This window comes from Panthera pardus, unplaced genomic scaffold (genome assembly GCF_024362965.1).
Source record: "Panthera pardus isolate Hobbes unplaced genomic scaffold, ASM2436296v1 HiC_scaffold_13, whole genome shotgun sequence".
Lineage (NCBI taxonomy): Eukaryota > Metazoa > Chordata > Mammalia > Carnivora > Felidae > Panthera > Panthera pardus.
The window spans coordinates 85,626,814-85,651,919 of NW_026526688.1; the positions used below are offsets into that span (position 1 = coordinate 85,626,814).

At 39.7% G+C, this 25,106-nt stretch overlaps 2 protein-coding genes across 15 annotated transcripts in view; one reads left to right on the forward strand and one right to left on the reverse strand.

Moving 5' to 3' along the window:
• The window catches only part of ELMOD2 (ELMO domain containing 2), a 31,661-nt gene extending 20,753 nt beyond the window's left edge, over positions 1-10,908 (reverse strand). The window contains exons 1-3 of one of the 7 annotated variants that reach the window (XM_053901230.1): positions 10,784-10,908; positions 9,458-9,606; positions 7,514-7,542 (exon numbers count right to left, since the gene is read on the reverse strand). In XM_053901230.1, coding sequence (XP_053757205.1) covers positions 7,514-7,542; positions 9,458-9,599 — 171 coding nt within the window. In that variant the 5' untranslated portion in view covers positions 9,600-9,606; positions 10,784-10,908. Of the gene's footprint in view, positions 1-3,613; positions 3,695-7,513; positions 7,543-9,457; positions 9,607-9,706; positions 9,834-9,868; positions 9,900-10,154; positions 10,645-10,743 lie in introns of those variants that run through there. The other 6 variants (XM_053901231.1, XM_053901232.1, XM_053901233.1 and 3 more) reach the window with 6 other exon arrangements.
• A 33-nt stretch (positions 10,909-10,941) lies between these two features.
• The window catches only part of MGAT4D (MGAT4 family member D), a 71,346-nt gene continuing 57,181 nt past the window's right edge, over positions 10,942-25,106 (forward strand). For 7 of the 8 annotated variants that reach the window (XR_002072661.2, XR_008421663.1, XR_008421664.1 and 4 more), the window contains exon 1: positions 24,326-24,473. Coding sequence is in view for 1 of the 8 variants with exons in the window: in XM_019420075.2 (XP_019275620.2) it covers positions 24,380-24,473 (94 nt within the window). In the remaining 7 variants the exon portion in view is untranslated. Of the gene's footprint in view, positions 11,108-24,325; positions 24,474-25,106 lie in introns of those variants that run through there. The other variant, XR_008421668.1, reaches the window with a different exon arrangement.

Below are 25,106 nucleotides of genomic sequence, written 5' to 3' on the forward strand. Positions count from 1 at the left end.
ATTGCTAAGACACAGGATATGTTTAACTTTGAAGAAACTGCCAAAACCATTTTCCATAGTAATGGTAGCATTTTATACTCCCATAGGTGCTCACCAACATTTGGTGCTGTCAGCCCATTTCATTTAGGAAATTTCATCATCCTATCCTAGTGTGCATGTAGCATCCCCTTATTGTGCTTTTAATTTGCATTTCCCTGCTAATAATGTAGAGAACTTTTAGAAGTGCTTTTTGGCCATTTTTATTTATATATACTTTTATACGTACATATATATGAATATATGTTCCATGTCATGTATATGTACGTATGTATATTTATATATTTATATACATGTATATGTGTGTATACACGCATATGCATCTCTTTCCTTTGTGAAGTGACTATTCAAGGCTTTTCCCCTTTTTAAAACTGTGTTGTCTTTTTATTAGAGATCTCAAAGTACTTTACTAGATACAAATCTCTAACCAAATATATGTGCTAACCAAATATCTTCTCAGTATGCTGCTTGCCTATCCATTTTTTTTTTTTTGCCAATTCATTTTTAAAAGACATCTTTGATAAGCAGTTTTTATCTTGATAAAGCCTAATTTTTCAACTTTTTTTTAAATGGTAGCACTCTATCTTCTCTAACAGAAAACTTTGCTTAACCCATGGTGGTAGATATTCTCCAATATTTTGAGAAGCTTTAAAATTTTAAACACAGGTGTAAAGCACGTATCAAATTAATTTTCACATGTAGGGGAAATAGGAGTTGAGCCCCGACTTTCCTCAATTTGGATATCCAATTGTTCCAGCACTATTTGTTGCACTTTCCTGTTCTCACTGAATTGCTCTGGAATCCTTGTTAAAAATGACATGTGGTCTATGGGGCACTTGGGTGGTTGCTGGTTAAGCATCCAACTCTTGATTTGGGCTGAGGTCATGATCTCACCATTGGGAGACAGAGCCTGGTGGCAGGCTCCACACTGGGCGTGGAGCCTACTTGGGATTCTCTCTGCCTCTCCCTCTCCCTCTGTCCTTCCCCTGCTCCTATACATGTGCACATACACATACTCTTTCTAAGAAAAAATTACATGTGGTCTATTTCTGGTTTCTCATCTGTTATATTGATCTATTTGCCTAGAAAGTTTTCAATTCAGGTAGTTTAAGTCCTCTAATTTTGTTTTTTTAGTAGATTACTTGGGGTGTACTAGGAAATTTACATTGCTGTATAAACTTTAGAATGAGTTGTCACTTTCTTCAAAAATAGCTTGTTGGGATTTTGACTGGAATTGCACTGAATCCACAGGTCAATTTGGGAATTAACATCTTAATATTGAGTTTTCCAATTGATGATTAATCTTTGTGCTTTTAACGTTTCTTAGGAAAACGAGTTTTAGTGCAGTCTTGTGTAGTTTTCATTAAATTTATCATTGAGTACTTTGTTTCTAAATGCTACTGTAAGCGGTATTGTTCTTTTGTTTTCCAAAAGTTTGTTGCTAACTTACAGAAACACAGTGTCCTGAGACATTGCTAAATTCATTTATTAATAATGCTAGTAGTTTTTGTAGATTTATTAGGGTTCTCTGCACTCACAAACTCTTCCACCTGTTAATAATGACAGTTTTCTTTCTTTCTCTTTAATCATATGTTTTAGATTTCTTTTCCTTACTGGACTACCTAGGACCTCCTGTACAAGGCTGAATAAAATCAGAGAGTAACTATCCTGGGCTTTTTCCCCATTCGATGTGGGAGCATTCAATATTCCAGTACTATGTATCATGTTAGTTGCATGTTTTTCACAGGTGGCCTTTATTAGGATGAAGAATCTCCTATTCCTAGTTAGTTTAGCTTTCTACTCAAAAATGGGTATTGAGTTCTGTCAAAATAGTTTTTTAGTATCTATTGAAATGATCTTATTTTTCTCATTTATTTTGTTAATGTGGTGAATTACATTCATTGATTTTGAAAACTCAATCATGATGTAATATCCTTTTTATGCATTACCGGGATGAATTTGCTAATGAAGAATTTTTACATCTGTATTCATGAAGGATATTGATTTGTAATTTTTATTTAGTATACTGTCCTTGTCTGGTTTTAGTATCAGGGTCATACTGGCTTCACAAAATGTGTTTCTTCCTACTTGATTTTTTTTTTTTCATTTTTTTTTTTTTTAACATTTATTTATTTTTGAGACAGAGAGAGAGCATGAACAGGGGAGGGTCAGAGAAAGAGGGAGACACAGAATCTGAAACAGGCTCCAGGCTGTGAGCTGCCAGCACAGAGCCCGACGTGGGGCTCAAACCCACGGACCATGAGATCATGACCTGAGCCGAAGTCGGACGCTTAACCGCCTGAGCCACCCAGGCGCCCCTTCCTATTTGATTTTCTAGGAGTTTATGTAATAGTGGTATTATTTCTTCTTAAATGTTTAATAAGAGTTCACTAGTGAAGGAGAGTTTTTAGTGCAATACTTTTAGATTATAAATTCCATTTGTTAAGTATATGGCTATTTATATTTTTAAATTTCTTTTTGTGTTAGTTTTGATAAATTGTGTTTTTCAAGGACTTTGTCCCTTTCATCTAAGCTACAGAATTTATTGGGATAAATTCATAGCATCCCCTTATACTTTTAATGACTGTAGTTTGATGTCTCCTCTATCATTCCTGATATTGGTAATTTGGGTTTCCTCTCTTTCTTGATCAATGTTCCTAGAGGATTATTAATATTACTAAGAATCAAATCTTTTCAAAGAATCAGTTTTTGAGTTTGTTATTTCCTACTTTTGTCTGTTTACCATTTTATTAATTTTTTATCTTTTAATTATATCCTTTCTTTTCCTTACTTTGGGTTTAATTTGCTCTCTTCTGGTTTAAGGCATAAGCATAGATCATTGATTTAAGGCCTTTAAAAGCTGTTTAGGTGCACTTTACATTTTGATATGTTGTGTTTTCATTATCACTGAGTTCAGTTTTGTTTCTTTTCTTTTTAATTTCCCTTGTGAGTTCTTTTCTAATTCATGGGTTATCTTCCAGATACTTGGGAATTTTCTAGATGTCATACTTTTCTTACTTCTAAGTTAGTACTTTGGGAGACAGAAAACATACTCTGTATAAGTTCAAACCTTTGAAACTTATTGAGACTTAAAGACTCACATATTGATGTGTCTATATAAATATTCCATGTGTACTTGAGAATGTGCATTTTGCATTTGCATTTGTTGACTATAAATGCCATTTAGATCAAGATGGTTAAAAGTATTGTTCAAATGGTAAATATCCCTTCTGATTTTTTTTGTCTTTTTGTACCATCAAGTATTGAGAGGTATTTCCAGCTACAATTGTTGATTCATCTACTTCTCCCTTTGAGTCAATTTTTATTCAAGTATTTGGCAGCTTTGTTAATAAGTGCATACACTTAATATGTTGTATTTGATAAATTAACCCTTTTATCAATACAAAAAAGTATTTAGTCACTGGTAATACTCCAAGTTTATATTTTCTGAAACAAAGACACAACAGTTTTTTTATGCTTATTGTTTGCATGGTGTATCCTTTTGTTTTCTATTTGTTTGTGTCTTTATGTTTAGAGTATATTTCTTGAAACAATATTCAGTTAATTGGTTTCTTACTTTTTTATCCATCTGTCAATCCCTGGCTTATTCTCTACCTTTTTGGTAGGTCTGCTTCCCCATCAAAAACAAAATAGCAGCCTGGATGGAGGATAAATATAAAACATTACAATGTTTTCTAGTTCTTATGTACCCCACCATTTTGAAGGTATATTCCATACTGGAATATATAGTACTCAGAGAATTTCTGAGGTCAGCAATTCTAAAATTTTCTTTTTTAACCTCAAACCATGTAAGCACCCAAAGACTATTTTCCCAATATCATTTACTTTTTACTAAAGAAAAAGCGGGTGACAGTATAAGAACAACAAATATGAATCACTTATCATATATTTTGTAAGAAAAGATATATATGCTTATACATATGATTTTATTATAAAACATTAGATGAACATTAAAGTAATATAGTCTTTTTTATTATACCTGCCTTGATAGATTACAAATTACATGATTAACACATATTCATAGGCAGCAAATATCAACAGTAAGTTTCACTATGCAAGCAAATTTGGGGAGATTATACATACATTTGTGTTTGTATACACAGTGTGTGAACATTTCGTTTTTGAAACACCATGCCTGTGTAGTTATATACTTAAAGGTTGGGTACTTAAAGTCTAGCTTTTGCAAAATTAGATACCAAAAAATATGCAAATACACATCACTATAGCAATGACCCACAGGCGACTAAACTGATGCCATAAAACTAATTTATTATTCCACAGCTAGAATGTTATTATTATTATTTAAAAGCTAAGACAGCAGCTGCAATTGAAACAAATGCAGCCAGTTAAAAACACTATTAGATTGACAAAGTGTTCTTTTCCTAAATTTCAAATATTTCAAATACTTGTATATGCATTAGTACAGTGAAGTTTTGTAACATTACCATACATTCCACAGCAGCCATGCTTCTTAGCAGAATACTGAATTAGACTCCTCAAATTCTAATAAAGTTTCCATTTTCATTTATAAATCCCAAAGTTTAATAGATCTTAATATATAATTAATAAGTAGTCCTTAGCCTAAAATACCAGCAAATGAGACTCAATTTTTAACAGTCAAGAAAAGAATTTCCACTATGAAATAGTTCACAACCCAACAGGACCATTCTATCACTGCTTTAGGAAACTGGCCTTAGATTAAAATCACTTTTATTCACAGCAATCATCAGTAATGTTGAGAATTGAAATACCTAAGAAGCTTTCATGAATATTTTAAAGTTCTCAAAATCTTGTAGTGTATATTGGTTTAATCCCATTAATATTACCAATAATTACTATTTGTTGGATACTTATCGTGTACTAGGCATTCTCTTAGACTGCTTTCATATTAATATCTCCTAACCTAAAACAATCACTTGGGCATTCACACCTCCTTTTACAATGAGAAAATAAGTAACTTACACAAAAGTCAAACAACTAGCAAGTGATAAAATCAGGATTTGAACCCAGACTTTTCTCATGTACATAAAAAAGTAGATCAGGTTAGTAGAAATATCACAAAATCAGAATTTGATTTTACTCTACAAAGTAACTGGAAATATGTGAGATGCAATACATACCAGAAATGGTATGTTTAAATTGATGAGGCTTCCTCCATTTGTTTATTGACAAGTTTATTTTAGATTTCAAACTTCAAGAAAACAAAGCTTCTGTGATATATAATTCAGTAACTACATTTGTTCACCACCCATCCTTTTTTTTAGTATGCCCTACATAACACTATTAGCAATCTATACTTTTTAATAATAAAACTGTAACAATACAAATGTTTATTTTTCAAAAGGACTTTTCAGAGTCAGTATATCAGATTAAAAAATAATAAACATTGTACTGCTCTTTAACTCATTACCCCTACCTTAAAGTTCCCAAACACTTCAGCCTCTATTTATCTATACTTTCACAAATTGCCTATTCATAAGTATATTCAACACTGGTTTTTATTTCTTTTGTATATTGCAAAGACTCTGGTGGAATGTTGAATATATAGCACTGCTCAAATCTTTGGTCAAAGATTCGGCCAAGGCACTAGAGTTCTTAAAAAGTAAAATCTTATGTATGGTCCCACATAAATTTGGCATAATTTTACTACACATAAAATCCCATTAGTAAAATCTGTGACCAAAACTGTTGTTACAGTTATGGTAACAATAGTTACACACGGTGACACTGAGCAGCTAGTTTCAGAATTCCTCTTGAGGTTCTTCCACAATTTTTGATAGTTACTTTGTGAAATTGTATCCTAAGTTTCAATTAATGGAAGGAACCATATGGGTGTATAAGGTAAAAATAAATTTTTAGAACCAACAACTTATTAACTTTTTAGATCCTTACATTCTCATTAAAAAAGACGAAGAATATTAATCTCTCTAGGATTTGGAATAAAAGAGTGGGACTCCAGACTCTTGTTCCCCAATATATATTCATGTACATGAGCTTTTCTTACCTTGACCATTAATAGAAAAAGATGGTAACTAATCAGTAAAACACTTATTTTATAGGTCACTTTCCCGAACATAACTGATATGCTTGCAATATTCAACAATGTCCATTTACTCTCTGGCATGAATTAGTAACTCATATCAATATCACTAGACAACAGTAAGTCAACAGTTTTTGACTCTTTTTTATCCACATTGTACATCATGACCAAGGACAAACATACCCATGGATATCTAAAATATAAACAGATGCACACACACAGATAATGAATATTAAAATTTCATAAAACAGTATTTAACCTTATTATGACCAATGTTTTCTAATTCTATTCTATTCTATTCCTTTTGTTGTTAATGTTGGCTGTGATCTCCTACGGGATTTCAAACAATGATCTAAATGACCCATACTCTACCTTTGTCACACCGAGTGATACATATACATACATATATACGTATATGTATATATATATAGAAAAAACTGTGAACTACTATAGAAAAGAACAGCATGCAGTAGATCGAATTACTGGTCCCAATTTTTCACTCCCCTATAATTAAATTATATACTCACATGCTTACCATGGCTTTATAGCGAGCATAGTGTATTTCTCTACTCCTTGATTTGGGTTTGGCTATGTAACTTACTTTAGCAAATGAGATGTTAATAGACATGACAGACATGTCTGTGTGGTTGGACAAATAATGACCTACTGCAAGAAGAACATTCTCCAGGTATCTAATGCATTTTCAACCTGGGTTTCATAATGACACAATTGTAACAGATCTGAACTTGGGACCAACTTGAAGAGCCTCTCCAGTTGGCCCACAGACCATGAGCAAGAAATAAACAATGTATTATTATACATGCCCCTGAGATTTTATAAGTTTGTTACACAGCAGAAGCTAACTAATGAATAGCATGAGGTATGACTTATTTTAGATCAAAAGACACATGATACAGTTTTTTATAACTATCCAAAATCGTTTGCTTTATCTCTCACGTAAGAATCTAGCCCAAAAACAGTTTATGAGGTTTTTCTCTTGAGAACTTGCTTTTTCAAAGGCTATCAAGTTTTGAGGCAAAATAAACAAGCAAAACCTCAGATAAAGGCAAATTATTCAAATACCTTCTTTGTGCACAAGTAGCACACTAACATAAAGAAAATGTTTCAAAAATAAAATATTACCTCTCTTTTTGAAAGAAAGAGAGAGTATGAGAGCAGGGGAGGGGCAGAGGGAGAGGGAGAGAGAGAATCTTAAGTAAGGTCCAGGTCAACGAGGAGCCCCACAGGGGGCTCGATCTCACAACTGTGAGACATTACTTTTAAAAAAGTGGGAAATTTCATGCAATACTCTTTACAGCAAAGACTTGTAGAACATAAAAAAATAATTAATTCAAAAACTGAGGTATTATTTTAAAGAAAAAGTTTTCTAAAATTACCAGCGTGATATAATCCTACCTTATTCTTGGAGTAGGTCAAGGAATTTTCTGAAATAAAGAAAAAAAAAAAGAATGTTACCACTTAAATGCTGTTTGTGAATTACTTTATAAAAAATAGTATAAATATCAAGCCAGCAATAAGTTAATAGTTTAGAAGATGTAATTTCCACATGAATAACACAGGAAAAATTTTTAAAAATTATCCTTATAGATAACTAGATATGATTCCAAGACTCTCAACCCAACACAACACACCAGAGCCAAAGTGGTGGGACTGTCCTAATTTCCCCAGGGTCATCTGTTTCTATGCAAACTGCCAAGTGTCTACTAATCACTGCAATTCATTCATGGCTGCCTCACAATAGCTTGGGTCCCAGAAACTCATCTAAATACTATATAAGGAAAGTGCTCTCTACTACTTTTTTTTTTTTTTTTCATTTGTTAGCCTTATGGAGTAGGCATTTAGATTTGAGGAACTAGCAAGTGAATCACACAACAACGAAGGGACAAAAATAAGAGATTATTTGGCTAACTATCTTCTAACAGACAAATAAAAAAACAGCTTTTCCATTCTTGTCTTTTATTTTAAGAATGACCAGAACATTTTTACTAGACTATTTAACATTTTTTTTCTGGTACATGTACTAACAGTCTCTTTATTCGCAGCAATTTGAAAAATTCAAGACAAATAGTTTTGCTACAAATTAATGCCTTAACATGTTCTTCCCCCATACTACAGAACATAAACCACTACTGTTAAGATTTCTCATCAAAAGTACTTTGTTCTTCTTAGAGCAGCCAAAAGGGCAAATCAAAAGAGCAGGCAGTAATTGAAGTCAGCCACAAAATTGTGAAAAAACTAGGGAAGTAATTAAACTTCAATCATCCAGCTGCCCTGAGGCTTACTCCCTCCTTATATCTCTCATTCTTCCCAAGTTGCCTTGGATACCAACACCCACCCCCCCAGATCTCACAGGGGTGAATTTCTTCCTTGAAGCACGCTGTTCAACACAAAGGAGGATTTGGTTAAGTCATGATTTTCCCTTTAACACAGTGAACATGAACTGTAACCAATTCCTGATCTCCCTTACTCTGGTCAAAGAGTGATGACCTCAACCATATTTCTCACTCCTCTGTGTTCTAATTTAAAGCAATAATTTCAATTAAGCACTGAAAGCTGATGAATTTTAGAAGGTAACAGAGCACCACTGTTCAACAGAAATATAATGCAAGGCAAAATGTGAGCCACATGTGTACTTTAAAAATTTTCTAGTAGCCACATTGGAATAAAACACACACAATTTTATATATTTTAACCCAATATATCCAAAACATTATCATTTCAACATATATTAATGAGGTTTTTCTACATTCCTTTTTCATATAAAGTCTTTGACACCCAGTGTATATTATATATTTCTGCACATCTTAATTCAGACTAATCACATTTTAAGTGCCCAATAACCACATGTGGCTGCTGGCTACAACACTGGACAGTGCAGACTTTGAGTGCAATAATCTCTACCAGGGATCACTAGATACCTGTTACTGTTCTTTCATGAATTACATAAGACACTAAAAGACTGATGAAAGATGATGAATATAAAAGTGGATCCAGATTCAGACACCCAGTCTTCCCCACCAGTTAAGTAAAAATTTCAAAGGGCATAGAAATACAGAAATTTTTCTCTGGAAAATAGGTTGCAACTATAATCTAAGGCATAACTGATGAATTTTACGGGCCAAGATCATTCTTTGCACAGATGTGGAATTAAACAATAACGTTTCTTTTCCTATAAAATCATAATATAGTTTTAGAGCAGAAATCATTCAAAGCTAGATTTCAAAGATTAAAAACTAAGTTTCTTGATCAGGATACACAATGAGTGCAACTGCCACTATGAATACTGAGAAAAAAATATTCACTCAGATTACTTAATCACCCTTTTTCAAATAACATTACCTATCCTGTGTGTCCTTTGTGCACCTACATAGGTATCAAAAATTCGCTGCAATTCACACTTTCCGGTCATCTGCCGTAAGAGCCATTTCATCCAAAATCGAAAAAAGTGCCCATAGAAGAACTCCCACAAAGAAATAAACATTTTTTTCCTGGAGAAGGAAATATATGACAGATTTAATGACCTTGAATTCGATTTTAAAATGTAAAAAAATTTACAGTTTATCCAACTCATCAAATCCCAAGTTATACCTATCATGCTTTTCCACTGGGTCTACTTTGTAGCAGTTATTTAGGCATGTAAGAAAACAAAGACAGAAGTAATAAATACCATTTAGATCAATTAAATGACGGATGGTCAAATGGCCAATTTATCACTTTTTAGGAATTAACTGTAAAAATCAAACTACTTACTTAGATTCAAGTTCTCAGTTCCCTATGTTCTCATCTTTGAAAATGGGGCTCAACAGTTCAAGAACAAAAGGGGCCCAACTTAGCAACAATTATATCAAATATGCCTTATATCAGAATCGCTTGTAAAAGGAAGAGTTCTTTTAACCCCTATGTATAATTCCAGTTACATCTGTCCCACAGTCAAGGAGATTCCAGCAAAAAAAAAAAAAAAAAAAAAAAAAAAAAAAAACCACTACATATGGCTTACAAATTGAAGTATATAAGTTGAACACAAAGTAGACCGCACCCTGGCTAATAATTGTTGATTTTCCATTCAACAGGAGAAGGGCAGAAACACTAAGAAAAGTAACAAACTACACCCTCAACAGAAATGAATCTTTATGCCATTAGAAAAATCTTGAGCTTCTAAATGAAGCGGGGGTGGGGGGAATACAAGTGAGGAGTTACTTTAAAATAAAAACGCTTATCTCCTTCCTGTCTTCAACATTCCCTAGATACATCATCTCTAGACTACGGTCTGAGGGGGCTGTCAAATTTGAAATCCCCGCAGGCCAGCGCAGAAGCAGCGCCCATCATCAGAGATCGGCTGAACTGTTACTCTAAAATGACTCTATCTAGTCCGCGCTCAATAGGACAAAAGAAACAAGAACTGCTAAGCGCAGGGAACACAAGCTTCGAGGCGCCTGAGCTCCCCAGACCTCGGGGAGTGGCTGCGCGGAGCCCCCCCTTCCGGAGCCTGGCCGAGCCCAGGTCGCGCGCTGGCCGCGAGTGGGAAGGTACGGCTCGCACAAAGCCCCGCCGGCCTGGACGCCCCACGGTTTTCGTTAGGACACCGAGGGTCTCAACTAGCCCGCGCGCCCTCAGCGCAGCCGCACCGAAGCAGCACGGGGCGAGAGGAAAAGAAACAGCAGCCACCTCACAGGAGCGGAAGAACTAGGGGGAAAGCTGGAGCTGCCTCGGTTTCCCCAACTGCAAACAGCCGGCAACGGAAACGACGCTACCCGCGGAGCGCTCCCTGCAAGCACCGCGACCCGGAAGTGGGGGAGCGAGGCCGCGAGAACGCCTTTCCCGGGACCCTGCCCGCCCCCGCCCCTCCGGCCACTACGATTGGCCCGAGCTCCACCAATTGCTAACGCTAAAAGGAGGTAGCGCTGAATAGCCGGCGCGCGTGCTCTTGTTCTCCGGACTCCCAACGGTTTCCCTGGCAACGGCTACCTGGAGGCTAACCCGGCGCCAAAGGTTGGTCTCAAAGTGCAGCTCTGGAGGTTTTTCTCGCCTTAAACCTAGGTCATTTCCGCTGATTGAAACTGTACTACCCCTAGACTCCAAGCACGGAAGAAACAGCGTACTTTTGGTAACTTTCAGAGCACCAAGGTTACAAAAGCGCTTTCACCTACGTGTAATCTTAATCTTGCGAAGTGATTATTAATAGTCCTACTTTATAGAAGAGGAAACAGGATTTACGTTTAATGACTTGCCCATGGCTAATGCATGGCAAAAAAGTAGAGCTCTGTATGTTGAGAAAAGGAATTTGAACTTTGTCCTAAACCTGAGTTTCTGTAGGAGGAATATTACAGGCACTAGAAATGCAAGTGCAAAGGCCCTGAGCCAGGAGCATACTTCATACATTTGAGAAATAGCAAGAAGGCCAGTGTGGCCGGAGGAGAAAGGACAAGGGGAGAGTAGAATATAAGTTAGAAGGACAACTTCCATTAAGAAATGACTTACCCCTACCTACCCACAACTCCTAATCCCTCAACCCCTTTTCTCAAAAGCAGCCAGTTTTTTGTTTATACCTCCAGGAGTGTTTTCGCAAGTGATATTTGTATAGTCCCTGCAGCCCCTTGTTAACACAAATTGAAGCAGCAATACACACTTTTCCACACTTAAATCAACATATTTTTTAAAAAGTACTAAATTGTAGAAAATTAGACATGTGAAGGTTGAGCCATCATCCCTGCTCCGTAAAAGCAACCAACAATCAATTTGGTAATGAAATTTGACCATCTACTATAATAATAAAATCATAGAATCTTTGATCTTTTTTTTTAATGAGTTTTTTTTTTTTTTAACGTTTATTTATTTTTGAGACAGAGAATGAATGGGGGAGGGTCAGAGAGAGAGGAAGACACAGAATCTGAAACAGGCTCCAGGCTCTGAGCTATCAGCACAGAGCCTGACGCGGGGCTTGAACTCACGAACTGTGAGATCATGACCTGAGCCGAAGTTGGTCGCTTAGCCAACTGAGCCACCCAGGCGCCCCTAGAATCTTTGATCTTGAAGGGAACTTAGAGATCATCTCAGTGGACACTTCTTATTGTACGTAAAAAAGATCCAGAAAGGCAAAGTACACAGCCAATTTGGCAAGTTAAGAAATAGAAACAAATTTCTACTTCAAGGGTCTTCCAATTATTACACAAGACCTTTATATGATTTAAAGTGAAATAATCCTGTGGTGCAATTATATATAATCTTTTTACCTTTTAAATTTGCTATGCTGAGAGTCGGGAGTACAGAGGAACTCTCGCCTTGTCTCCATGCTGCCCATGGCCCACTTCTGTCCATGTTTTTCTCTAAGAGAAAGTAATGGTAACCTGTTTGGTTAGAACCTGAAAAGTTGATCGAACTGCATTTATTGGAAGCAAGGTCATTGTACGTTAAAATGTCATGTGCATATGATTGCCTCTCCTCTTTTCCACTAATTCATTTGCATATAACTGGCAGATACATGAAGCCCTTCTTGTCTCTCGGGGAAGATTGGCCTTCTCTCTCTCTCTTATTCTCTTTGGTTTTCTGGCTAAATGGTATTTAAGTCCTGAGATTAGAATTCTGGGTTTAAGGAGAAGGTGGAACCTACTTAGGTCTCTGAACTAACCTGTGTGCTGTAGCTGGCCCTATCAAATCACCTACATGGAAAACAAAGGCCTCAGTGTAATGATGTTTGTTTATATTTTTGAGTAGTACTGAGGAATCCCTGTTTTCTTGGATTCTCAGACTAAACAATCAAGCACTATTAATTTTAGAAATTGCATGGGGCACCTGGGTGGCTCAGTCAGTTGAGTGGCTGACTTCAGCTCAGGTCATGAACTCACGGCTCATGAGTTCCAGCACCGTGTAGGGCTCTGTGCTGGCAGCTCAGAGCCTGGAGCCTGCTTCGGATTCTGTGTCTCCATCTCTTTACCCCTCCCCAGCTCATGCTCCATCTCGGTCTCTCTCTCTCTCTCAAAAGTAAATAAACATAAAAAAATTTTACAAATTGTTTAATGGACATGTTGTTTGGCATGACTGTTAACAACTTGTTGCAGTGTTCAGTATTTGATTCATAAAGGACTCAAATTAAATATCCCCTTTTGGTATTTAATATCAAATTAAATACCCCCTTTTGGAGTATGTGAGGTCTGTAATACAGCATAGTGAGAAGGAAATTTATACTGAGAAGAATTTATTCCTTTCACTAACAGTGAGATGGATTATCTCTGTGGAAGCATTAAAAATGTTAAGGTTTTATGATTTGTGTTGTACTTCCCTAAAACTATTTTTTTCTAAAACTATTTTAAATACTATTTTAGACACTGTAATGAGGGGAAACACCTCACATGTATATGGTTTACCATCAGATTCTTTTAGTGGGAGAACCAGGAAATACACAGAATGCCAAAGCAGATTGTTTCCCCTAGCTACCGGTAATGAGCTTTACCAATGAAAAGAAAGTTTAAACTATTCACAAGTAAGCTAATGCACTGAAGTGAAAATGGTAACCAGAACAAAGGAAATAAACATTTAATCAGGTCAAATGATTTGTATGATTGTTTTTAAAAAGAAGAGAGGGTGAGAGGGAATAGAGAAGCAGGAAATTGGAATAGAGAAGCAGGAAACGATGTACAAGGGGTTCATTAGCACGTTTGGTAGTAATAGTTGAGATGAGGGAAATCTACTCCAGCCCTGCATCCACCTCACCTAAGTTAACCTATCAGATCAGCTCCAATGATCCCAGCCTGGAAGAGTTTAAAGCCAATGATGCTAAAGAGAAATAGGGAAGAGAGGTGTGTTTAACACAGGATGGTGATTTTAATTCATCTATTAAGGTTGTGGGAGAAAATGACAGTTAACTTGAGGGTCAAGAAATCTTCATTTGGGCCCTGGTAGCAGGTCTGAGATTGCTTGATATTGTTAATGTCGAGTAGCAGAGGATAGTGGAATACTTTTGGGGGATTATTGAATGATGGTGTGATATGTAGCATAGTGCCTACAGGGCATTGGAAAGACAAGTGGAGCATATGAGAATGTTGGGGTAGGTAACACCAGAATCACCATGAAGCCAAAGATGAATAAGAAAGGAAGAACTATCCAGTTCTTGACTTTACCTGAATATATAATTAGAATCGACGTGATGATGGTCCTTGTCACTACCAGCTTAAAGCCAAAAGGTTTTAAGAGCCAGAGAAGTCTGCCTTCATGTAATTTTAGTTGGACACGCAAAATGAAAGCCCTGAGAATTGCCCAAACCTTCCTTTGTAGTAAATATTGGGTAGTGTCAGATTCTGGAACGACACAGAAAATCTCACCTTTCAGTAACTAAAGGAGAGCAGAAGAGCTAATCTCCACTAATGCTTTGTATTAATCTTCTGCGACCCAGGACCAAAAAAGAAGGCTCTGGAAAACAACATGTTAACTATTACGATTTCAACAAGGTAGTCTCCATGATTTAAACAAGTGTCTGGGGGTGCCTGGGTGGCTCAGTTGGTTAAGCATCTGATTCTTGATTTTGGCTCCAGTCAGGATCTTATTTATGGTTGTGGGATTGAGACCCATGTTGAGCTCGGTGCTGACTGCACAGAGTATAATCTCTCTTCTTCTCTTTCTGCCCCTCCCTCTCTAAATAAATAAATAAATAAATAACAAAAACAAACGTCTGTTGTGCCAGACATTGTAAAAACTGTAAGAGGTTCAACAGGCTAACTGGGACTGAGAGTTTTTGTGATCATTTCAGCTGGTTCTGTCTTCTTGATCCCACTCTCAGAAATCAAGCACAGTTTGCTTGTCCATGAAAAGGAATGTAATATCTGTTGAGAGTCCTTCCCCAAGACATCTGACCTCTCCAATTCACTGCCGCAATTGATGAGATTGGATGTAGACATGATCACAATCAAAATGAAGTTAATTTATTGCAGTGATGATATTATGATCATTACCCCCTTGGAGGAAGGAACTCAGAAGATTTGAGATAAGTAGAAGCAGATATGACTACGCAAATGGTTCATTAACTCAGGTAAAATTCAGCACTTACCACAATCAGTTAAATTTATCAACATAACTTTCGGTTACCAGAGGTATTCTGTGAACAGTAAATAATAAATAACTCTCCCTCCAGGACTCCGCCAATTAAAAAAGGCACAATACCTTTATGAACTTTTTGGAAAGCTATGAAAAATATATAATGGGCAGTGGCCTAAGTATGCTTTGAGACCCTACGATTCTAATACATTCACGGATAATTTTAGAAGTTTCTGATGCCAGAATACAAGCAAATTGGAAGCTTTGAATAAGATGTAGATAATACTGCCGCCTTGTGGCGACCACTGGGATATTTTTACTCAAAAAGTTCCTAATGATGGCGCTAGAGAGCCATTTTGCCAGCATAATGTTGGGCTCTAATGAAAACAAACCCCACAACTTGAGCAAATGAAGATCTGAACTATCTATGATATTTCATGGGTAATAACAGGGGAAAAAAGGAGGTTGTGATAAATACGAAGCTGCACAACAAAGTTCTCAAATAAAATGGACTTCGTGTCCTCAGAGGGACCTCCGAGGAGTTACAACACACCCATGACCAAGTAGCATTTGGCATTAGGACTGATTCGCAGTTCACTTCTCTTGCTGAAGCGTCTGAATCTCATGACTCCCCTTTCAACAAAATAAAACAAGTTTCTTAAAAATGAACAAACAAAAACAAAGGTAAGTTTTCTTGGTTTATCCATGAGAAGTCCTGTGGCATAGAAACTGCCATATAAAAGTCAGCTACTATTTGCTCTATGGAGTAAAAACCCAGTGAAATAATGCCAAGGTAAGTTCATGCAAGGGGCCAAGTTGAGGGCAGTATATATGGCAGTGCAGGAAGAACGTAGGTTTTTAAACTCAGGGCAATGTGTGCACATTTAAATGGTCATAAGCCAGTAACCAAATGAGAATCTTGGTGCATGAACATGAAGAATACTCCTATTGTAGGTGATGCAATTGTGGAAGACCCTATGGGGCCTCAATTATAGTGGATCATAAGAATGGAGTTAGTGAAGGGCGCCTGGGTGGCTCAGTCAGTTGAGCGTCCAACTTTGGCTCAGATTATGATCTCGGTTTGTGAGTTCAAGCCCCACATAGGGCTTGCTGTTCTCAGCACAGAGCTGGCTTCGGATCCTCTGTCTCCCTCTCTCTCTACCTGTCCCCCTCCTCGTGCTTTCTCTGACTCAAAAATAAATAAACATTAAAACAAAGAGAGAATGGAGTTGTTCAGGAGGAGGATGAAATGGCAAGCTGATGCCCTGCCATTTTCTAGAAGTAGCCACGTAATTTAAGTGGGTACAGTGAGCCAAAGCCATGCAATAGTGCGTGGAATAATGATGTATTCCACTTGTGTTTTACCTGTGCCACTAATGTGGTAAGAGACTATTGAATGCTAATAACAACAGCAACAAAATTAGCTACTTAAAGATGGCATTCAGAAAAATCTCCTGGGCAAAAGGATCCAAGCATAAAAGCCAGTGAACTATATAAGATTACTATTTGCAGTCCCTACAGGATCCAAATGAGTTTGACATTTATTCTGTCTTGGACTAAAGCCCAAACAAACACTGCCCAGTGCTATTTGGTTCCCTATAATACCTCTCTCTGTGTGGGCTGTGTCAATAGGATGACGCAGGGAGCACCAAATGTGGGGCGCTCTGATCCGGTGAAGGCTGGTGGCACGGGTGGTGAAACAATTCACCTAAGGCCGAATAAAAGAGATAAAAGTTTATTGAATACACTGCCAGGGAGCAGTGGGCAGGACAGCAAAGGAGAGACTGTTTGTGACCAGGTGGTGGTGAGGGCCCACAGTTCTAGGGCAGAGTGAGAGAGTATGGGGACATATGGAATTGTCCCTTTTTTGCTAATCATAAGAAGGGTGCCTGGTTGTAAGTGGACAGTTAGGGCCTTTGGCTATTTCGAGGTGGGTCGCTTAATGAGCCTATTTGCATCCAGCTGTGTGGTTGCTGTGGGCCCTTTTGCCTTGCTCTAAACTCTGGACCAAAGAATGCATTCTACATTCCGGTGTGCAGAAGTAGGCCCCCCAAATCCCAACGTGATACGGACACATCAAATTCTTTGCTACCTGTAAAGTAATTGTTAAATCAATGCTAGAACTGGTCATTGAAACATTATTGAAAATACGATGTAAAAGATACGGAGGGCTGGCTAGATCAGTTAGGTGAAATGTGTTTTGTCCAAATAGAGGGGTAGTAAAGGAGGAATGGCTTTTTTGAGTGCTGGGGATGGGTACAATTCTGGCCATCAATTCCAGTGTATAGGTTTTTCTTTTTTTTTTTTTTTCCCCCACACCTCCAAGTAATGCTCAGACACCAGCTGGGTAACCCACAGTTCCGTTCAATTCGGACACTATCTACCTGGAGATAGTGTCAGATCCTACAGGGCTCAGTCCTACAATACTTCTCGTCCACCCACTACTGCAGATACCGCTTGAAACTTGTCACCTGTGCTTCTGACTTACTCTCATAGATCAGAGGTTCCAAAGACCCCCTCCATAGGTTGGGTTAATTTGCTTGAGCAGCTCACAGCACTCAGAGAAACATTTTACTTACTGGTTTATTATAAGGGAATATAACTCAGGAACAGTCATATGGAACATAGGGCAGTATATGGAGAAAGAGGCATGAAGCTTCCACGCTCTCTGAGAGCTCCACTTCCCCCTAATCTCCATGTATTCCCCAATCCAGAAGCTCTCCAAATCCTGTCCTTTTGTTTTGTTTCATTTCTTAAGTTTATTTATTTTGAGAGACAGAGTATGCAAGCAGGGGACGGGCAGAGAGAGAGGGACAGAGAGAATCCCAGGCAGGCTCTGTGCTGTCAGTGCAGAGCCCCATTCCGGGCTCAAACTCACAAACTGTGAGATCTTGACCTGAGCCGAAACCACGAGTTGGAAGCTTAACCAACTGAGCCACCTAGGCTCCCCTCCCCCCATCTTTTGGGTTTTTTTATGGAGCCTTTATTACTTTGCCCCTCTTGGTGATTTTTACTCAATCTCCTGCCCCTTTCCCATCCTCAGAGGTCAGGGAGATGGGACTAAATGTTCTAACACCCCCCACATCCCACCTTACTTAGGTGCTTTCTGAAAGCGACTTTATTAACATAACAAAAACCACTCTTATCACTCTTCATCTTAGGAAATTCCACGGGTTTTAGGAGCTCTGTGCCAGGACCAGCTAAAGACACAATATTTCTTATTATAAATCACAATATTGCAATGGGAGTGAAGAGGTGGAGGATGGTGCTCTGACTCTCTCTCTCCCACTTTACAAATTTATTTTAGTGGATCCCATGGGTAAGGGACCAGCACTACCCTTGGAAGACCCAGTGAAAGGAAGACTTGCTGCCCAAGACACAATTTCCATTCCTTTTGACATAAATGTGCATATTTTTTTAAATGTTTATTTATTTGAGAGGAGAGAGAGAGTGTGAGCTGGGGAGGGCCAGAGAGAGAGGGAGACAGAGGATCTGAAGCAGGCTCAGTGCTGACAGCAGAGAGCCTGATGTGGGGTTTGAACCCATGAAGCATAAAATCATGACCAGAGCTCAAATTGGACACTTCACCGACTGAGCCACCCAGGCGCCCTAAATGTGCATCTTTTTAAGGAATCCCCTGTGTTGGATAGTGACTTTGTCACAGGAGGGTGGGAGAGACACTGGTCCTTGTCTCAAGGATTCGAAGAATGAATCTCGAGGACCACAGAGAGTGAGCAAAGCAATGGAGTTAATTGAGGGGAAAGTATAAAGCTCTCTCAAGAGTGAGAGGGGTCCTGACTGGGTAGCCACAGAGGATTTCTGTCCCTGAATTTTTATTGGCACTTTATCAGAAAGTTTGTAAGACTCCACTCATGACATCTAGCCTAGGCAGGTCTGGAATACATTTATCCACCCACACCCCCGACCTGAAATCCCCCCTTCTTCAGCCTCCAGATTACAGCTCCTGCCTGCCTCCCTGACACTCCCTTATCTCTCCCTGCCTAATGTTAACCCTTTCCCTACTCAACTTCACATCTTGTGGCCAAACAAGGATTGGCTATAGGTCTCACTCCCAGTCACCCCATAGGGTGGGAAGATAGCTACATCGTACTTGACTGAGGCAAGCCTCCCACTTCCCCCGGAATGGACAAAGGGGAGGCCCCAGCAAGTTTCTGACCACTGCTCTTTTTGTGGGTTGAGAGTATGGCTGAACCGAAGGGGAGACCAGGTTTGTATTCTGACAGGTGATAAATGGAAAAGAGACGACATTTTACAAGAAGGAGAACAAGTAACTGGCGATGCTGGGAAAAGAGACTGTCATTCTTAGTCCTCAAGAATGTCTGAGAGTAAGAGAATGATACTTACTACAGTGGTTTCTCTCAGATGTGAAACTACATCATGGCTGATGACGGGAGAAGCCCTAAGAGCTGTTCTCCCCTGAAAATTAGATTGAAGCCGATTTCGACGTCTGGCTTGAAAACTCTGCCAGGGTAATCTGGAGAAAAACTGTGACACAGGACCACTGAACCCCTGCCCCAACAGTAACAGAGTGGCACTATCATTCGGGTTGTGATTTATAAGCCATGCTTGTTTTTCTACTGCTTTTCTAGTACCCTATGTGGTACCTACACAGCTTCCTAGTGTTAGTGACAAGACAATGTCTTGTCCTTGTTCACTCCTTCCAGGGACGGTGAGGCTTCAGCCACCTACCTGATGCTTTTGTGTGCATTCGTACAAGATGCACTCCTTGCTCTCAACAGAACCAACCCGGCAGCAGAATGCAGGTGGTACAAGGGCTGATTTCAGCCCTCACCTAGGCAAGGCCCCTTTGGTGGGATTACAGCCTTTCAATTCAGGAGGCAATCCTAGAAACTGAAAGCTTTTTTTTTTTTTTTTTTTTTTTTTTTGGTTTTATTTCATTTTTATTTTTTTGTTTTGTTTACCTAACCAGGCCCATCTTGGTACATTCAGGGGTAGGAAATAAATTTTTATAAATATTGTTAACTTGTAGAATATAATTACCAGGGCACATAATGGAATCCCCCTCGCTGGTGGCAGAGAATGTGGTGTCTTTTAACGTTTATTTATTTTTGAGACAGAGAGAGACAGAGCATGAACAGGGGAGGGGCAGAGAGAGAGGGAGACACAGATCGGAAACAGGCTCCAGGCTCTGAGCCATCAGCCCAGAGCCCGACGCGGGGCTCGAACTCACGGACCGTGAGATCGTGACCTGAGCCATAGTCAGACGCTTAACCGACTGAGCCACCCAGGCGCCCCTAATGTGGTGTCTTTTAAATGGGTATTTTGGGGGTGCCTGGGTGGTTCAGTCGGTGAAGCATCTGACTTCAGCTCAGGTCATGATCTCGTGGTTCGTGGGTTCTAGCCCCATCTTAGGCTCTGTGCTGATGGCTCGGAGCCTGGAGCCTGCTTCAGATTCTGTGTCTGTCCCTCGCCCACTCACACATTGTCTGTCTGTCTGTCTCTCTCTCTCTCTCTCAAAAGTAAATAAACATTAAAAAAATAATTTAAGGGGCGCCTGGGTGGCTCAGTTGGTTAAGCGGCCGACTTCGGCTCAGGTCATGATCTCGCGGTCTGTGAGTTCGAGCCCCGCGTCGGGCTCTGTGCTGACAGCTCAGAGCCTGGATCCTGTTTCAGATTCTGTGTCTCCCTCTCTCTGACCCTCCCCCGTTCATGCTCTTGTCTCTCTCTGTCTCAAAAATAAATAAACATTAAAAAAAATTTAAAAAACAAAATAATAATTAAAAAAAATAAATGGGTATTTTGGGATGGTTTGAGCAAAGAGAATAAATTAGGCAATCTATACCTTTTTCTAAGTCCAACCTTTGATTCCATGCAGTGTTATTATTATGAAGTGGTTCTCAAAGTGTCATCTCTTGGACCAGAGGCATCAGTATCATCTGGGACTTGTGAGAAATGCAAATTTTGGAGTCCCAACCTTACCCTGCTGAATCAGAAACTGAGCATGGGCCCAGAAATCTGCCTAACAAGGTGTCTAGGTGATTCTTGTTTAAGAACAACGGCTGTCCTAGATGATCCATAAAAGTTCCTTTCAGTACTGTAATTTACCCAAATTGTGCTGAACAGATGGCACTCGCCCTGGGCACAGATGACTTAATTCTAAATCACTTGAAACAGAAAATAGGACCAAGACAACTGGCATTTTATCAAGTTATTATCTTTCAGACTGTTTTCACCTTCAGGATCCTATATTTATACAAGACTAGAAAAATCTGTCTCCACTAATAAGTTTATTCTGCTGTACTAATAACAGTTGCGAGACCACCATTTAGACTAAAGTTAACTCTAGAAGCCCTGAGGGCTATAATGCTGGTAATAACCCCATAGGATACTCTTCTCATCCCTGTTATTATTCCTATAAGTATTTAGCAATTATTTAGCCTGGCAATTCTCCACTTCCTTGTGCTCTGAATGTGCCACTACTTTTACTTATTTATTTTTAAAGTTTTTAAATGTTTTTTATTTATTTTTGAGACACAGACAGAGCATGAGCAGGGGAGGGGCAGAGAGAGAGGGAGACACAGAATTCGAAGCAGGCTCCAGGCTCTGAGCTGTCAGCACAGAGCGCAACGCAGGGCTCGAACCCACGAGAGTGAGATCATGACCTGAGCTGAAGTCGGACGCTTAACCGACTGAGCCATCCAGGCGCCCCTGTGCCAATACTTTTAGAAAACAAATCACAAAAGGGAGGTGTGAAGGTCTTTGAAAACACTACTGCATTCTTTACTGGATTTCCTGGAGTGATACTTATTGTTGGCTTGAATGGTAGCAGGTAGTGACTATAGTGGTTAGTTGTGAACATAGCCCAGTTGTACTATAGGCTTGTGTTTCAATCAACACCTTTCATCTGTAAAACACCCTGGAGCACACAGTGGGGAATATGATATGGAGATATGTAAGGCATCATCTTTTTCTTTCAGGGACTTCTAACATGGTAAAGGGAGTAAAATACGTACGTAACAGATAAGTGATGCAGACTGAGTGTCCTGAGAGAGAACCCAAGGGCTACAGGCTTTCAAAGAGCATAGAAACTTCTTTATACGTGGGTGATCAATGAAGCTTCGTGAAGTGACATTTCAGCTGAGTCTTGAATACTTTTGAAAGGTAGGCGTACGCGTGTGTGTGTGTGGTGTAGTCCGTGTTTGTGCATGAAGAAGGTGGAGCCATGAGCCAGCAATCGACTACTTGTAGCTCCAGTACCTAGTTCAGTGACTGGCACAGTGTAGATGTTCAATAACTATCACGTGTTCTGATTCATAGACAAGCCATTGCCTGATTATCAGGGTTTTGGATTTTCCTTTCTTTGGAAAAAAAGACAAAAAGAAATAACTAAAATATAAAAATCAGAAGACACATGCTGATTTCAAAAGCATTAAGATGTGAGAGCAAAATGCTTTTTTGAATCTTGAGAACATGGTATTTGGTGAGTTTGAGTGCAGCAGAACTTTTGAGTACTAAATTGGAGGCATATCAATAGCTGGGATAGATACAATAGCTGGAAAGGTAGGTGGAACCAGATCGTGTAAGGTCCTGGATTCCAGGACTTTTCATTTTTAACACAGAGTTGCTGAAGGATTTTTGAGCAGGGAGTCTGCCATAGAAAAAATAATAGAATTAGTGAGAAAATGAATATTGCTCTGATGGGCAACAACAGAAAACCAAAATGTATTGAGCATTACATAATGACAAGAAATAATGCTAACTGGTTTTGAATGTTATTTAATTCAGCAACCTTGGACAGGTATTATTCATCCCATCTTTCTGTTGAGGAACACTAGCTCAGAGAGGATTAAAAACTTTCCCTGGATACTGCTAGTGGATTGTGACATCGTTTGCTTTCCAACAAAAAGCTGAAAGGTGTGAAACTGGAGACCAAGTAAGAGGACTATAAGCTATTGAATTTGGAGATATCTTGCGCTGGATAGCTTCTTCCCACATGTCAGTCTACTCTACAGGAGGCAGTTCTTAAGATCTAATACATTGCACAGAACTTCCTTGCCTTCTGGCTCCCAGTAGAGGTTAGCTAATGGGAGGAACTGGCAAGGGACCAAAGGGATGAAGGAGAATGAAGTTGAGGTGTCTCTCCCAGCTGCCATTCCTGGGACCTGGCTGGGTCACTGCTCAACTGAAGGTCACAACTCCTGGCCATCATCACATGAGAAAACACAGCTTACAATGGCATCCTTACGCTGATATGTGTTCAAATGTTTCTTCTTTCAAGGAGCCAGAAACCAGCCCATCCAGTGGTATAGTGCTGGTTCGAAGTAAAACGCTTATAACCAGACACTGACAATAAGAAGATTGCTCAGTGTGGAGAACCCAATAGCAAACCACAGTTCATGGAGCCCAAAGAGTCTCACCCTACTGATTTTCTCCTAGTGTTTCCCAGCCTTGGTTTGTAAAGGGCTGAAAAACTGATATCTTGAACTTGGCAAAGGTTAGCAAACCTCCCTTGCAGTGCTCATTGTATATATAACTTTTTTTTTTTTTACAATAGTTGACTCCTTCATCCTTTTTTTTGGGGGGGGGGGGGTACCAAAATATAAAAGATAAAGGGATAAAGCTGAAAGTCTGGCGTTGGCCATTTCCCACACAAAAATCTAAGCCCCCTAAATTATTTGGGCATTTGATGGCTTTCATTTAAGGCTAAAGATACATATTTTATTTAGGAACTTTTATTTATAAACTTCTTATCTATGTACAAGGTTTGTAGCAGAACTACTTCCAGCTGTGTATCCTGTAGCTCAAATTCACAACGGCTCCTTTCTTTCAAGGTAAAAGATACCAATAGCATATTAGATACTATTATCTTTATTACCTTAAAAAAATTGGGATGTTGTGAGGATTTACCCAGCTAATACATGCAAACTGCTTAGCCTAGGGTCTGGCGCAAAAGCCACTGCTACAGGAAAATAAATTAACAGTTACTGAGCACCCACCACTGTGCCACGCAGTGCAGAGCTTTCCCATAGTTGATGGCATTTAACTACCCTTAGTCCTAGCAAGGGGTTCTGGATGCTAAGTGCTGAGCCAAAGGACAGGCGTGCTGAGGTCCTCCCCGACACAGGGAGAGCAAGGGCGCGAGAGCGCGCGTCCAGAGGCGCAGGCGCGGCGGCGCGCGCTCATCCTCCGCTGCGCGGGGTCGCTGCTTGGTGCCTCCACTCGCCGCGCCGCTGTCGCCCGCGTCAGGCCGGCTCCATGAGGACGAAGCACGTGAACGTGCTGATCGCGCTGGCCGCCTTCGTGCTTTTCAGCTTCTCCTGCTTCTGCATCTCCAGGATGACTCAAACTAGTAAGCTGAGGGTGGCTTCTCCGCCCCCTTTGCCGCCCCTCCGACTTCGGGGCTCCGGGATTGCCTGGGCGGCCGGGTGGAAGAGAAGGGGGGCGACGTGAGAGCCTGACACTGTCGCCCGCTCTCGTATAAGGTGTTTTACAATTGTAGCCCTACCCCCGCCCCCAGGCTCCTGTCCGACCGGCGGTTAAGCTGTAACGGACGCCCCTAGTTTACCCCGGTGGCCGCGACCCCTGCCAGGCGCGCGCGCTAACCAATTGGCCTGCGGGGACCTCCCGACGCCCTCCTGCCTGCGCACTCGGTTTCCCTCCCAAGGTTCAACGCCCCAGGGTGTTCCCTGCTTCCCTGCCGCCACCAGCGTCTTCCTCTTTCCCATCGTTTCCAGAAACGGGTGAATGTCCGACTTAAGAACCCTTTCTACTTTCGTGTTCCACTGTTAAATTATGGAGCCACCTTTGAAGGCTCCCGAGAGTATTTTTTTGCGAAGCCGAAAAGGGGTGAGATGATGGAGAGAGACAACTTAGAGCACTGGTATAGCAGCCGAACATTCTCAAGTGGGCCGTGTGTCTTGCGTTGCAACTTTGAAACACCAAGATTTTAATTCATTTTGTTTATGGGGTTCTCAATTTGAAA